General features: G+C 41.2%; 1 protein-coding gene across 2 annotated transcripts in view; it reads left to right on the top strand.

The window, feature by feature from the left end:
• Positions 1 to 1,210: 1,210 nt before the first annotated feature.
• Positions 1,211 to 16,714, top strand: part of tshz1 (teashirt zinc finger homeobox 1) — a 48,216-nt gene continuing 32,712 nt past the window's right edge. The window contains exons 1-2 of one of the 2 annotated variants that reach the window (XM_017454855.3): positions 1,211 to 1,347; positions 3,348 to 4,045. In XM_017454855.3, coding sequence (XP_017310344.1) covers positions 4,006 to 4,045 — 40 coding nt within the window. In that variant the 5' untranslated portion in view covers positions 1,211 to 1,347; positions 3,348 to 4,005. Of the gene's footprint in view, positions 1,348 to 2,801; positions 4,046 to 16,714 lie in introns of those variants that run through there. The other variant, XM_053675325.1, reaches the window with a different exon arrangement.

Raw genomic sequence — 16,714 nt, 5'->3', positions numbered from 1 at the left:
ATTGTTTGGTGCGGATTTGGGACGCAGCCCAAGTGATTAAAATATGCGCAAATCAGATGCGCAACTATAAACGCAGCAACTTTCTCCTTAGGCCACATGTGTCTTTTGTACTAAATCGATACACAGATTGACTCTCTCTCTCTCTCTCTCTCTCTCTCTCTCTCTCTCTCTCTCTTTGTGTGTGTGTGTGTGTGTGTGTGTGTGTGTGTGTGTGTGTGTACTCAGGTTTACTTGTGCGTAAAAGCGAGAGTGGTCTTGTGGTTTACCTGAGTTCTCTCTCTCTCTCCCTCTCTCTCTCTCTCTCTCTCTCTCTCTCACACACACACACACACACACACACACACACTAACTCTGACCATCTTTACTGATTCGGGAGAAATAAAGTGAGACTTTAAAGCCACATCACTTCTATTGTTTTTGCACAAAAAGTTAATTAACGCATATAGGTCATCATATTCTCAAGGATAAAAAAAAAATATATATATATATTGTGAGATTGTTGTAAGTTATTAATAATAGTAATAGTAGTAATAATAGTAGGCTAATAATACGCGAGTAGAATTATTTAATATAGCCTACATTAGTTAAAATAAAAAGGTCATTCAAAGGTTGTGTATGGATACATTTTGCTCCTGATGTTCTTCAGGTCAGGTTCTCTGTAGGCTGTTATTTATTTCAGAGGTTGGTTTATATGTATATAAAGTTCCTATAAAGCGCAGAGCCTTGTATAGTCACCGTGGTGTTTAGTAGCAGTAGGCTATTTTCCTTAACACTCCACGTTAGTGCACTTTTTATACACTGAGAGTGCGTACAGTGAGACCAATGCTTCAAATCAGTCTTACTGTATTTCAAATAAGGACGAAATTGTTTCTTTTTCACTATTTTGTTCTAGCCTACGAATCGCGAGAGAGAGAGAGAGAGAGAGAGAGAGAGAGAGAGAGACAGAGAGAGAGAGAGAGAGAGAGAGAAAACAACAACAACAACAACAACAACAACAAAACACATATATTCAATACTCGACCACGCGCTGGAAGATTTTTTTTTGTTGCAACGTTCCGGTTGTATGCTGAGGCGTGTGTGTGTGTGTGTGTGTGTGTCCCGCTTCCCCTGTACGAGTTTCTGATGGCAGCTCGGTGACGTAAGACGCATCAACGACAGGCGACAGGCAGATTCGCGCGAGACGCGGGGATGGGCGGATGGATGGGTGGATGGATGGGTGGATAGATGGACAGATGCTGGGGCGGAACTTGGAAATATTTCCGCATTATTATTCGCCTCTGCCTGCCAGGCGAAGAGCGTAAAACGCGCTGCTGGCAAATATCTCAAGGATGCGCTGCTCCATAAAAGGTAAGCAGACCGCTTTCCACACCTAAAGAATCGGTTTGGCATGATTGTGTATATCATGTTAGAGACGCCGTAATGGACGCGCGCGTGCGTGTGTATGTGTGTTACCGCAACTGCGCGCGAGCGAAGTTACAGTTATTAGAAGGCACTGCAATTCGGAAACAAGAGCGCTGTAATACATACCTTATAGATGAGTCCGGTGTTCGCGTGCATGTGATCGCTAGCAGCATCCTCTTCTCTCTCTCTCTCTCTCTCTCTCTCTCTCTCTCTCTCTCTCTCTCTCTCTCTCTCTGTGTGTGTGTGTGTGTGTGTGTGTGTGTGTGTGAAGCACGCGTGCTCCCCTCAGCCGCCGTAAGGAAGACTATTTAAAAATCCGCTGGAAGGAAGGTGCATCGTCCGCCAGGCGCTTTCAAGGCCACCCCCTCCTTACAAAAACATCACTTAAAACATCAAACCCAGCCCCAATATCGACTTCAAAAAGAATGGGTGATGAGTCGACGACTAAAAAAAAAAAGAAAGGAAGAAAGAAAGAAAAACGAAAAGTTCTCCTTTTGTTCGTCTCAGCAAAGTGCTGCTGAGTTATAACGCTTTATAACCGGTCTTCACTTTATAGGCTAATGCAAGGAATACGTCACGTAGTTTATGCATGTATTACAATGGAATAAGCAGCCTAATTAACAAGCAGCCGTGCATACTTTGCGTATTAAATAGTGTGCACGCTGCTCAGTAGCGTACTTTTTTTTCCCACCCCATACTATTTAGCACGCGCTCTCAGACGTGGCCAGTGAACTTATTTCCCGGAGTCCCTCCCCTTCCCGTGCAAAGTGCTTCACTTCCTAGTAAGGTGCAACGAATCATCCTGCAACTTCCCACGCGTTCTTTACAAGAAAAAAAAAAAAAAAAAAAAAAGGAGAAAAAAAACCCCACACGAAATGATCAAATAATGTGTTCACAAACGCAACATTGGATAATAAGTCGGTCGTTTTGTGGGCGTGAAAGTTTTCCGCGTCCTTATAATAAACACGCGGCACGATCAAAGAGATGAAGGAGAAAGTCATCAGATCATAAAGTGTGATGTTAAGTAAGATTTCTCAGCAGCAATCATGAAATGAGTATACTTTCAACTGGAAAAAAAAGATCACACCTACCAGTGCGTCATGCTGCAAATAGTAAACTTCTTGCGTTTGAGCGTGCGTGAAGTGAAGCGCGTGAAGTGAAGCGCGTGAAGTACTACTTGTCTTTTTTCCGTTTCTTCCATTGAGATGTCACTAGACGCGCGTGAATATGTTATAGTCACACGTTAGGATAAAAAAAAGACGTCTATTATTATTATTATTATTATTATTATTATTATTATTATTATTATATGATCCGTTTTCTCTAAGAAGAAAAAACAAAAAAAATACAAAACAATCAGCTTCCCTTTTTTACTCCAGTCGACCCTGTGCGGGAGGAGGAAAGAGGAGAGAGAAGAAGAAAAAAAAAAAAACAGAGCAATTAAAAAGATTGACAGCTCGGATTTCACTGTCAGAGTGACGCTCCTGGAGGGGTGGAGTGTAGAGGAGCAGGAAAGGCAACTCGATGCGTCTGTCTATCAGTTGAGACTGTCTGAAACGCTCTCCCGTCTTCAACGTGCGATCCTTATATATATAAATATATATATATATTTTATCTCCAGCGACCAGCCGAAGCCTCGAGCCTCACCGTTTCGCTCCCGGTACTTTCACCAATTAGTTGCTTTTTTTTTCTTCTTCTTCTTCTTTTCGGAAGAGCACCTGGCTAGATTTCTCTCTCCCTCTTTCTTTTTGCAATCTTGTTTATCACGCCCGAGATCAGCTGTCCACATGTCGGCCGAGCATGCACGGACACTCTCGTTTGTGAATACCGGAGGGAACGTGGGGAAGCTGAACGCTGAAAGCTCCTCCAAAACCGCGCGCGCGAGCCGTTCCCGCTGACTGACTGACGTTAACCGCGTCTCCGTCTTGTCTTTTCTCCGAGTGCAGGAGCCTGAGCCTGATCCTGAGCCGCCCTCCTCCCAGGGACGAGCGCCTAGACGGACGGAAATACAGTCGGACTGGGTGTTGTTTTTGCGTTGGGTTTTTTTTTTTGGGTGTGTGTGTGTGTGTGTGTGTGTGTAAGTTTCCTCCCTTTTCTTTACTGCTGTCCCGGTGAAACGTCGCGCTCGAGGACGATCAGGGAGAAATGGACGGAGCGGCTGTTCAGCAGTGACCGAGCTGTGCGCCGTTACACACCGACACCGGAGATACCGCTAATGCACCGAGTCAACAAACGGCTCTGGCCGTGAACTGTCCTACCTTCAGTTTCGCAGCAGTTTACAGATTGATCCATCAACAATCTTTGCTTTCTTCTTCTTCTTCTTCTCCTTTTTTTTTGATAAAGAATTAAAAAACTGGGCAACACTGCGAGCTGAGACTTTCAAATCAACTGAGTGACTCAAAAAAAAAAAAAAAAAAAAAAAAAAAAAGAATAAAGGAGATCTCCAGATGCGAAATTAAACCTAACATCCTGATCCGGGTTGTTAAAAAGAAAGGACCGAGAACAAGATTGACCTTTTTATTTATTTATTTTCTTTTTTGTTGTTGTTGTCACCTGTATTTCGATTCTGTATGAAAAGTCAAGTGGAGAGAGTTGGAGAAGAGCATGCCGCGGAGAAAGCAGCAAGCGCCGAGGCGATCTTCAGGTAAGCCCTTTCACACACACACACACACACACACACACACACACACACACTGAACGCATGCGTTGAAGTGTTTGCTTGTAAAACATCAACGTTTCAAAACATATCAGTTGCATCTCACAGGCCGCACAGAGTTCACTATAATCACACTATAAGCATGTTACTACAAGCAAATGCTTTCGGTCTTGTATATGATCTACATCCAGGGGCAAAGCGAATACGGATTGAAATCAGAAACTTTGTGTGTGTGTGTGTGTGTGTGTGTGTGTGTTTTAAAAACTATGTTAAAAATGCGAATCTAATCGCGCCCAAAAAACCCCCCCTGGACAATAAAATGCACTTTTCCAGAGTTTTCTGCACTCCTGTGTAGTTGCCTTCCTGGATTTGATGCTTGATTGATCGCCTGTCACGTGGCCGCCTTTGATCTATTCATTCCCGATAACCATCAAGTGAATCATTCACCATGGAAACGCGCATGCGCGCTTCCCCGAGCCTGGACACGCAGGACAACTTTTGCCCCCGCTGATGAGGCGGAGGGGAGAGAAAAGAAAAGAGGGGGAGGCATTCTTGGACTTTTTTCTTGTAATCTCAGATAGAAATGAAGCAGAGAAAATGAGAGAGAGAGAGAGAGAGAGAGAGAGAGAGAGAGAAGAGGTAACCAGGGTGTGTCCTATCACTAAATCATCAATTTCTTTGTTTATAGAAGATACAGACTTTGTAACGAATAATAATGCATTTTTGGATGAAATGGATTGTTGTCTGTTAACAGGAGGCGTGCGAAATCAGTTCTTCGGTCTTTCGTTACTACTAATCTGACTTTCTGTTCCTAGTGTTTGTTTTGAAGCTTCGTCTAAGTGGACAGTTGCCTAGCAGTGGACGTGTCCTTCCTCTGAGACAGACAGGTCTGTCCCCCCTTGGAAACGAGAGCTCCCTCTGATGGAATAGCACTGACAACGAGGATTCAGGAAAACACGTCTCGGTAGTACTTAGGCCCAGAAATCCGAATTATGAGACGAAAATCAGTGACACCGCATAGCTGAGTTACACGAGACACTACTCAGTATTAAAGTGAAGCGCTGACATTTAGGCACATGCCTGTCCTTACTAGGCTTAATTTCATACTCCTAACTTGAGGCGCATCAGTGTGAAATGGATTTTTATTTTTATTTTTTATTTCCCGAACCTGGCTGAGTCAAAGAGAGACTGTCATTAAGAGTTTAAAGACTCTCCGAGGTGAGATGGCAGCTGGTAATGTGACCTGGCAGGTTGTACCTAAAAAAAAAAAAAAAAACAAGCCATCAAACCCCCCTGCCTGCAGTGAATATTGATTTAATTGTCTGTCTTTTGACAGCCATATGCATCATTGGCTGTTATGGTCAATCAGAATTTGGCAGGCCCGGTTTTCCATCAATCCCACGGCATGACACTCTGCACAATCGAAACCAAAACAAACAGGGATACCCGAAATAGTCCGTGTAACCTTGAGGTGAGAATGAGAAGAGTGAAAGGAAGTCTTAAAAGAGCATCTTTTTTCTTTTCTTTAAAGTTATCGTGCTGTGATTCGTGACTACTTTAGCGTTCATTATGGAGGACTGAGGCACACGGCTGTGTCCTGTTTCCGCTCCTCCTCCGTTCCAGACAGTCTCGGTGTGCTTTATTCACAGTTACAGCCTCGTGTTGTTGTTTTTTTTTTCTTTTCTCTTCTGGTCAGAATCATTATCCCCGCTCGGCCCGTCGCTCCGGTCGTGTTGGTGCAGTGGGAGCCGAGTGTGTCGGCCTGCTGCAGCCATTCGTTTCGATTTGCTGCCTTTCCTCTGAAGCGTACACATGCAGGCCTCCCATATCGAGCGCAGAAGCCAGAGCAGCAGCACAGGAGAGCGAAAGTCTGTATTTACATTCGAAGCCTTTTGAAGTCTCCTCCATGGGAGATGGACTCCCAAAAATTGACTGCAGTGCATTTTATTTCATTATTATTATTTATATATATATATATATATATATATATATATATATATATATATATATATATATATATATATTTTTTACACAGTCCTGGCTTATATATGGGCACAAACATAACCGTGTGAGATTCACTTTAATTCGAAAACCTCAAACAGTCCGTGTCTCATGAGGTCTGAAAATGTACGCTTGTTTTTTTTTTTTCCTGTGGTTAAATCAGGGCGCTTGAGAATAGGTCCAGACAAATAAGCAGCGAGGAGCCACAGTTTTTGAACCAGCACAGGGAGTCATTAAACTCGGCCCTTCGCTGAAGACGAAAGGCTTCTTAATTATCAGGGAAAAAAAAAAAAGCTAATAGTTCGTCTGCTGCTTTCGTTAGATAGGGGCCCTAATTATCTGAGCTTCTGATGGATTTGTGACAGCGCCTAACGATTAAAGCTGACAAATTCGGCTAGGTGTCAGCTCGGCAGCTGCCTTGATGTAATCAAGTTGATATTATACAGTTCCCATAGCCCGTAGTGCCGCATTAACTCAATTTTCTGGCGCAGGTGACAAATGGACTTTGCTACCTGACTAATCACGTCACGGCAGCGATGCTGCTTAATGACCTTGGTAATCCTGGCTCTTAACCGCACCGCTGGGCCCGCAGACTCTCTCGCCCAATCAGATGCAGTGCTTAGTCAACACACCACCATTATCTCTGGGTGTTAAATCACCACCATCCTGTATGTTATTGAACGTGCTGCCTGGGTCTCAAACCCTGAGCACTCCTTCTTAACCAAGTGCACTACTTTTTTCAAACACACCATTCTTTTAGCGATTATGCTTGGTTAGAGGAATCTCAGGAGAGGATTAAATACAGAGTTGTTTATGTAGCTGTGCTTTTGCGTGTACATGGATTTTGTGTGTCGTTGAGTAATTTTGTATTTATCGTGGCTGCAGCAGTGCTGTTTAATTGAAGATATGTTTCTAATCTCTTTTTTTTTTGGATCAGATGAAGGAGATAAACAGATAGACAGATAGCTCCTGCTGTGTTTTTGTGCATGTGTGTGTGTGTGTGTGTGTAGTGTGAGCATTGCTATTCCCTACAGAGTGTGCAGTGCTCACCCGTAAAGGATCACACTTGTTTATGCTGACCTTGGCTTACTCTCATAATCATAATTACTCTTACAAAATATTTTTAAATTACACAGTACATGGATACAAATCAGTTTAATACACATTTTTAAAGGAGGGAAAAGAAAAGAAATTATATATTACAGTGGCCTCCATTAATCCGTTAATATTGGCACCCTCGGTAAATATGAGCAAAGACGGCTGTGAAAAATTGTCTTTTTTGTTTAACCGTGTGATCTTTTGTTCAAGAAATACACAAAAATAGTCTGCTGTCATGGATATCAAACAATTGTAAACACAACACAGGTTTATCAAGAAAAATATAGGTTAAATATAGGTGTGCAACAAATATTGGCACCTTTTAGTCAATACTTTGTGCTACCTCCCTGCCAAGATAACAGCTCTGAGTTTTCTCCTATAATGCCTGATGAGGTTGGAGAATGCATGGGGAGGGATCTGAGACCGTTCCTCCATACAGAATCTTTCCAGATCCGTCACATTTCGAGGTCCACGCTGGTGGACTCTCCTCTTCAGTTCACCCCACAGGTTTTCTATGTGTTTCGAGTCAGGGGACTGGGATGGCAGGACCTTGATTTTGTGGTCAGTAAATCATTTTTGTGTTGATTTTGATGTATGTTTTGGATCATTGTCCTGCTGGAAGATCCAACCACGGCCCATTTTAAGCTTTCTGGCAGAGGCAGTGAGGTTTTCATTTAATATCTGTTGATATTTGATAGAGTCCATGATGCCATGTATCCTAACAAAACGCCCAGGTCCTCTGGCAGAAAAACAGCCCCGAAATATTAAAGAGCCCCCACCATATTTAACCGTGGCCATGAGGTACTTTTCCACATGGCTACCTCTCTGTGTGCACCAAAACCACCTCTGGTGTTTATTGCCAGAAAGCCCTATTTTGGTTTCATCTGACCATAGAACCCGATCCCATTTGAACTTCCAGTAGTGTCTGGCAATCTGAAGATGCTTGATTTTTTTTTCGGTTGAGAGTAGAGGCATTTTTCTTGAAACCCTTCCAAACAACTTGTGCTGCTGTAGGTGACTTCAGATTGTAGTTTTGGAGACTTTCTGACCCCAAGACGCAACTAACATCTGCAATTCTCCAGCTGTGATCCTTGGAGATTTTTTGTCCACTCGAACAATCCTCTTCGCAGTGCGTTGTGAAGCTCAACAACCTTTTGCCGCACATAACAGCGATATTCCTTGGTCTTACCCATTGTTATGAATGACTTAGGGAATTTGGCCTATGTGCTACCCCATATTTATTCCCCTGTGAAACAGGAAGTCATGGTTGAACAATTTCCTGTTCCTAGTCACCCGGGTGTTCTAAAAAATGTAAAACATCAATGGGAATATATTTCAAATATATTTTTCTCATATGAATTAATTGGAGTGCTAATAATTGTTGCACACCTATATTTAACAAAGATATATATATATATATATATATATATATATATATATATATATATATATATATATATATATATATATATATATATATATATATATATATAAACCTGTGTTGTGTTTGCAATTGTTTAATATCCATGAGAGCAGAGTATTTTGGGGAAATCTTTTTAACAAAAGAGCAAAAGTTTAAACAATAAAGATAATTTTCCACAGCCTTTTTCACTCATATTTACCAAGGGCGCCAATATTAGTGAAAGGCAATGTACATTAAATAAAATGTACTCGCATGTCTGTACTTTTTCCACTTTTCCCGTGTTTTTCATAGATTCCTAGTTTATTACATGAAAAGCCTGAGTGATCGGCATGCAGCAAGGCTGTAATGTATAATGTAACCGTGAATCAAGCCTGCTGTCATTAACAGGTGACATTGACCTCTTCAGTCGATATTCATGTTTAGGCCCAGCACTCAAAAGCAATAGTTTAATTTGCATTTGCAAGATCAAAACGCGTGGACTATAGGAAATCAAAGAGTATGCAGTTGTCGGGGCGGTCTGGAGCGACGAGCCGCTTGCCGAGGTTGAGTTGAGTAATGAAGATAGATGACAGGTTTTATGGGGAAAAGCACAGATCGAAATGAAAATATGTTTGGGTTTCCCGTATATCAGGGGTATGACTGCATGCAGAGCTGCGGTGCAATAGAGCTCGCTCACAGCATAATGAGCTTTTATACAATTGGGAGTTTTTAGTTTCCACATAAGTTATGTCAACTCGCCGTCCCGTCCCAGACCGAATTAGAGGTCTCCAGACTCCTGTGTGTGCGTGTGCGTGTGTGTGTGTGTGTGTGTGTGTGTGTGTGTGTGTGTGTGTGAGAGAGAGAGAGAACTGGGGTTGTGGTTATATGTAATGTTCATACTGTGATAAATACCAAACCATTAGACTAGGGGTTTGCAGTATGGTTTAAAAAAATCATATCACGATACTTGAAGTAAATGCAATACACACAATACATGTTGTGATATTTAGGTTTGATCTTTAGGTCCATGTTTAGGTCCGAATTGATTAACTAATTAAAAAGTACGTAAGAGTGTAGTGACTTTTTTTGTAACATCGTTGACAGATTATGTAAACAAATAATAAGTAAATGATGTGCAAAAGGAGGGAAAACAAACATACGGTGTCGTAACGATACATTATATCCTCACGGCACCCCACCCTACTGTTACCATGCCTACAATACTACATTACTATACTACTTTACAATACTATACTACTATAGGCATTTTCGGCAGTCGAACATGAAATTAAAACATGATTATGATTATGTTGTGAACACAGCGTAACGCTTTTGAAGAAAATAAATCATTGTTACTGTGAGTGGTTTAAAAGTATTGACAACATCCATGTTATCTATATTGTGATGTCATTTATCAGGATATAAATATTATTTTTGTTATTATAGTATCACGGGAAACAGCCCTGCTAGTCACATGGGTCAACACTGTCATGACAGTATCATATTTAAAGAATAAGACACTACAGGTTGTGCTGTTATTGGAAAGTAAACAATGACAGGTTCCCAGGTTAATGTTCCCATCCTGAAGTTGATTAATTTCCTATAACAGCACACCTGAAGTGTTTTTTTTCTCTTATACGGTTTGGCAATGTGACAATGGTTACATTTTTAAATTTTTTAAAGGACGTCATACTTCTTTTTTTTTTTTTATTTTTTTTATCCATGTATAGATTTTGAAACAGCCACAAAACAAGTTATCACTACATTTTTCACCTCCCCCCCCGCCGTGCTCTTTACGTTAACAACACACAAAAAAAACCCACGATTAGTGATGTTACCATGTTGGAAAACTGGCACTGGAGACTCCTTCTAAAAAGGAGTCTTCAGCTCCACAGAAAACTTCACCATATCAACAATTACATGTTATTTATTTATTTATTTTAACAATGTGGAGTGTCTGCTTTAATGATAACGCATTAGAACGAGTGCATTAATACTGTATAAACCTGTGATTTGTCTTGCAGCGCAAACTAAACTGAGCTGCTGTTGTAGAATATTATTCAACACCTTCCGACCAATCAGAGTAAAGAATTCAACAGCGATGTGATACAATAATACTAATAATAATAATAAAATACTGTAACATGTTACTAATCAGTTATCCTTCATTCAAGTGAACTTTCATTTAACATTTGCTTGAGGAACAGAATTATGAGATTATGAGATTATTATGCGTTCGTTGACAAGGAAACACATGACACTGCATTCGTTTTGTCCAAATTTGAAGTCCTTGTGTTGTCTTCACAAACACAAATCACGAATGCTAGCTAAAATATGCTGCGTATCTCGGTGCATCTTCTCGAATAGTGATGACATTTTGAAAAATAAACATTACGTTGAACATCAATCATATGAATGTGTAGTGTGGACACTGCATATGTGTGTGTGTGTGTGTGTGTGTGTGTGTGTGTGTGTGTGTGTGTGTGTGTGCGTGTGTAATTACTCAACATCCTGATCAGAATATGTGGAACAGCGAGGAGGTAGCTTAACACCAGTGGAAGCTTGCAGCACAGTATTATGGGAACTCGAGCTATCAAAGAGGCCAGCTGCATTTTATCTCTCCCTCTTTCCCTCTCACTCTCTTTCTTTCTCCATCTCTCAGTCTGTCTGTTTTGATCCCGTATGTTTCATTTCTCAGCTAATTTGGTCTGCAGTGAGTCAGAGCGAAGACAGAATGGGAGGGAGTGGGGGTTGGGGGGGGGGGACAAAAGAGAGAAAAGCTGAAGTCCTGCCCCAGTAATGAGAGTTTGGGAGCTTGGGGAGTACGCAGAGGTCAGCGTGAACCCATGGGACGTCGTCTCACTCCTCTCACTCCTCTAAGTCCTGTGCTGCTCTCATCTGTTCTCTCGTTTTGTCACCCTCACAGAGAAGGGAAGTGGTGATGTGGATGTTTACTAGCTTATACAGCGAGGAGAAAACTCGAGCACTCGAGCAAGCACACTAGCAGATAATCGGCGTTCCTCGCACATCCGTGCAATTCGAGATCTGCTCCGTCCTTTAAACCGCGTCACGGGGTCCAGCTTTTGATGTGTTGAGTCTCTGGCTGAGTACGATGAGCTTACTGACCTGCGAAGGATGAAACCAGCATTTCGCAGCGCGCACACACACACACACACGCACACACACTGTTGTCATGATGGAAAGATTTTGTATCATTGCTTCCATGCTAACAGCCTCATACACATTGGCTTCGACAGATGAACATGAAACGAAAGTAAACCTTTTGATGATGTTCAGTAAACACGTTGTAACGCCTCCTCAAACTCGTGGAAGTGCCGTCCTGGGACTCTGTGTTCCTCGCCCCCCGTTCTTCCTACTCCAAATATCCTGCGACATACAAAAGGCCAAGATGAAAGTGAGAGAAAGTACTTTGTTGCAGCCTCTTAACTCGTATCCTTAAACAGAAGCTTTCAGCTATTTTAGTTCGATGAGAGAGTGGAGACGGTGAGAAAGAGAAAGAAAGAGAGAGGGAGAGAGAATGAATGGGGCCTAAAATAAGAGCCGGAGAGTGAGAATAAAGGAGTGGCATTCGGAAAGGTATTAGAGCTGACAGATGAACAGAAGTGGAGAGAAATTCTCGCGCAGCAGCTGGGCCTGCAGTCATTATCCTGACAGGTGTCAATTAAGAATTACGGTGTGCCCTAGTCGTCCGCGCGGCCCAGCTGTCTCTGCGCCGCAGAAATAACACTTTACCCTTGTCACTGTGTTAGTTCTTCGCCCCGGCCTTCGCAAAATGAGCCGCCCAAGCGCCAATCGATAACCAGTGTATTAGCAATTATTTTGCACATTGATTTACGAGGGCCAACGACTCCTACTGTGCTGTTATTAGCCCGTGATTAGATCTACCCGAAAACACACACACACACACACACACACACACATACACACACACACACACACACTCTCGCAACCCTGTTGCCAGGTGGATATATGTTTCCTCCGAGGCCCTGAGGTCTAGAACAATCTTAGTGCACGGTGTTAGCTACCCGGTTAGACCCTCCATCATGAGTGGCCATAATACAGACAGGCCTCTTTAGTTCCCCCACCCCAAACACACACACACACACACACACACACACACACACAGCCATGAACGTGTGGGATGTGAAATACAGCCCTATCTGACGCAGCCAGTAGATGGATGCTGATGGAAAGAAGTGTGTTATAAGCCTGCTGCTAACACACCCAGGTGTTAGGACAGCATAATACACAATCACGTTTTTAATCGCGTGTTGAAAATACGTGGAAACACGTTCAGGATACTTTAAACTTTAACCTCATAACATCAGTTTATTAAACCACAGCGCTGCTGAATTCTCAAATCTGATTGGTCAAGAAGGTGTTGATTCATTTTCTAGAAATGCCCCTCTGACAGCAAGGCAAATCACAGGTTTACATTAAAGTGCTTGCTTTAATACATGAGCGGTTCTATAGAAACAACTTACACAGGGACTTGTACACTCCACAGATGTAAAAATGTGTTGTTATTTAACGACGAAAAACATCCAGTTGTTTACATTGTTGACATTTTTTTTCTGAGGAGACGGTTAACATTAATGGAAGGAGTCTCCAGTGGCAGTGCTTTGTATCAGTCAGTAAGTTTTCCTCCACTTGAAAGTCTTTCACGACAGGAGACTTGACATTTTTCGGTTTCTCAGAAACCATTCTTCTTCTTCTTCTTCTTCTTCTTCTTCTTCTTCTTCTTCTTCTTCTTCTTCTTATTTTTATTTCATTACTAACTTCAAGAGAGAAACAAACAGGTTGGTTAGGGAACAACTTTATACAGTAGCTTCTATGACTTAAGGAACTAACAGTTTGTTATGAACATGAATTAAAATTTCTCCATATGGGGATTAATAATGTATTATCTTATCTCATCTTATCTTATTTTATCTTATCTCATTTTATCTTATGAAATGTAACTACTGTATAAATGGATAAAAAAAAGTACAACATGCCATTCTTTAACAAAAAGAACGTGTAATTGCTGTCAGATTGCTATGATTTAAGAGGAATCAAACGCTTTGGGGTGTGTGGTTATTGGAAAATTATAAACTTCCGGGTGGTACCAGTAACTTCACTTGACGTTGGGCTGCATCACACTATATTAGTGATTAAATCAGTTATTGAAGTATTTTTATCATCTGGCACGCAGCCCTACTCAGGTCCCTCCGTAGACAAAAGCACGTTTTATATTTTAACACACATTTTAAAATGAACGCCGACCCGAACACACTCCAGGACAGCTTGTTTTTCTTTTGTGTGTGTGGATACTTGTGTCTTTTGTATATATTCATGTTATTAGTACTGTATTACATTGTCAGTGTGAAGAATAGAGCAGTAAGCAGTGTGATACTGGCTGTAAGAAGACCATCTGTGCTTTTTGTATAAAGAAGCCATGCATATTGTGGTGGAAGGAGAAGCTTATGACAAACTGCCCACAGACACCTGTTGAAACACTCAAAGTGTTTGCTGAAGTCCATTATGTTTGCTCGACATAGTTCCATTTCATTCAGCTTGATCTTTATCTGCATTTACAGACTGTAGATATACAAATATGCCACATTGAAATGTCTCGGATTTGATTGGCCAGAAGATTCATTTCTATAGGAGTGGTCCACGTAAAAGGTTTTGAAAAAGAAAAAAAAAAAAGAAAAAAACAAGCATGACATTGTTGATTTGGGGACGTGTTCTGTGAGGAGAAGTTTATTTAGCATGTATGGAAAGAGTCTCAAGTGTCAGCGCTTTGTATGTTTTTTCTCAACAAGGGAACGTCTTCAGGATTGTTTGGGTGGGATTTGCATTTCACGGATGTTCCACACCAATAAGTGTAACTTCAGTTACACAGTTAAAGATATATCATTCTTTAATAAGTCATAAATTGTCATTATTGGTGAATTCGAGTCACATCACAACATACAATTGATGATTATTTTCCCTTGTCATGTTTTATTCTGTATATAATGACAACAGTGGCCAGATTTTACACTACACATATATGCCTCATACCTACATATACATATGCAGTTATAGTGACTTTCAGTTCAAACTGTTTCACTGTTCATAAAGGACCTTTTCATATAAAATATAAGTTCATATCAATTAAAGCACTGATTTATAGTCATGTCTATCTGACATAAGGAGACACCACAGCACAATGTTAAAAAAGCACCACAACAAGCCTGAGCAATATATCATTCTCACAATATTGACCTCCGCAGATTCCAATACTACAGACGCCAATATGCAAAAGAGCGCTCAAGCAAATCGTAATATGGGGGGAAAAAAGCATATTAAAATATACTGCTATACATTGGGTTTGTCTTATTTAAACAAACTAGACACGTGGCGATGTGTCATGGTTAAACTTTGGCCTTTATGAAATTGCCTAAAATCCAAATCAATCGTTTCCTTTGGTTTACGAGTCCATGATCGATCAAAACACCTATAGTAAACTTATATGGAGCTAGAGCTGCACTGTCCAGATGAAAATAATATATGCTGCTACACGTTGAGGTCGTGGCGTGACTTTCAATATATTAAAACAAATTGGTGTATCGATTGATTTACATTTACATTTATGGCATTTGGCAGACGCTCTTATCCAGAGTGACTTATATTTATCTCATTTATAGAACTGAGCAATTGAGGGTTAAGGGCCTTGCCCAAGGGCTCCACAGTGGTAGCTTGGCAGTGCTGGAGCTTGAACTCCTGACCTTCTGATCAGTAACCCAGAGCCTTTAACCACTTAGACTCCACTGCCCCATGATACAGAGCTCTGCAATATAAATATTGAGATGATGAATAACAAGCAACGTATTTTTAATCTTTTCGAACAACTACTGACGTATTTACTAAAAACCAAACATGAATTCATGCAGTATTGCTTTCGATTGAAAAGTTGTAAGATTTAAAGGTTTATATTCAGCAATACTTGCAAAAAGTTTTGAAAATCAAAATTCCCGACAATGATTGACAGGCAAGCGTAGCCGCCTATTTGCCTGATTGGTTGGATGTTGTTGGTTTTATCGACATCATGGTGACTAGAGATTTCCTCCTTGGTAGATTTGATGTGAAAAGAATTTTTAAAAAGTGTAAAAATCACTTCTATATCATAAAACCCACAAACTACATCATTTAAAACATTTCAGACAATAATCAGTTTTTATCGTGAGGCCACATCAATGACTACAGATCAGATTTGATTCAGCAGAAACATTGCCAGTTCAACGATTCACAGTTCATAGACTCTAATAACATTTTCAGGACTAAGACCTGTTGGTTCTGGGCCATTAGTGCCAAGCATGATCGTGATTAACATGGCTAAAATGCTTTTTCATCTCCTCCTGAACTGCACCATGTTCGTCATTTCTCGAAACCTCAGCAGCATAAAACAGCGAAGCAGACAACCACAGTTAACACCCTCTCTCTCGCTCGCTCTCTCTCTCTTTCTCCCTGTAAGCCCATAATGCATTGCTCGGAATCGGCCACATAAAGACTGCTCTCGTTCTTTTATGAGCCAGCTTGAAGCACGTCTTAAAATGGTTGCGCGAAAACGCCTTGACTTCCAGCGTTTCTGTCGTGACACTTTCATTGGCTGTTTTTCGTGGAGTGTTTAGGGCTGAATCTGCAGTCCATCACTCTTTAAGCTGGTGAAAGAGGACTCTGTCACCCCCCCGTCTTTTATTACCGCACCGATAAAGACCAGGGTGCACGGAGTAGGACAATAGCGAGGTAGTGCTCGGAGTAGCTGTAATTTTCAGCCAGTGGAGAGAACTTGTATGTAACTGATAGCAGGCCAAGAAGTAATGAATATCATTTTTTGGCCACCAGTTTTATAGCGCTGATAAGGCAGCTGGGAATGGATACGGCCGACGAGAGCCGTTTGGCTTCGAGATGGACGCCAGACAGGGCAATGACTATTATATTTAGGGTGGTTTTGCGATCGGGGTGCCATTTATCCTTTGTAAATCGTACAAATTAAAAACTTTATTAAAGAATAACCACACACTTAACTGTTCGAGTAACAGGGTTGAGTATTTTAGCATAGAATTAGCAAAAACACAAAATGTACTTAACTAACTTCCATGCTAATG

The sequence above is a fragment of the Ictalurus punctatus genome, chromosome 24 (assembly GCF_001660625.3).
Source record: "Ictalurus punctatus breed USDA103 chromosome 24, Coco_2.0, whole genome shotgun sequence".
In the NCBI taxonomy this organism is placed as follows: domain Eukaryota; kingdom Metazoa; phylum Chordata; class Actinopteri; order Siluriformes; family Ictaluridae; genus Ictalurus; species Ictalurus punctatus.
This window is presented reverse-complemented; position numbering and strand designations above follow the sequence as displayed.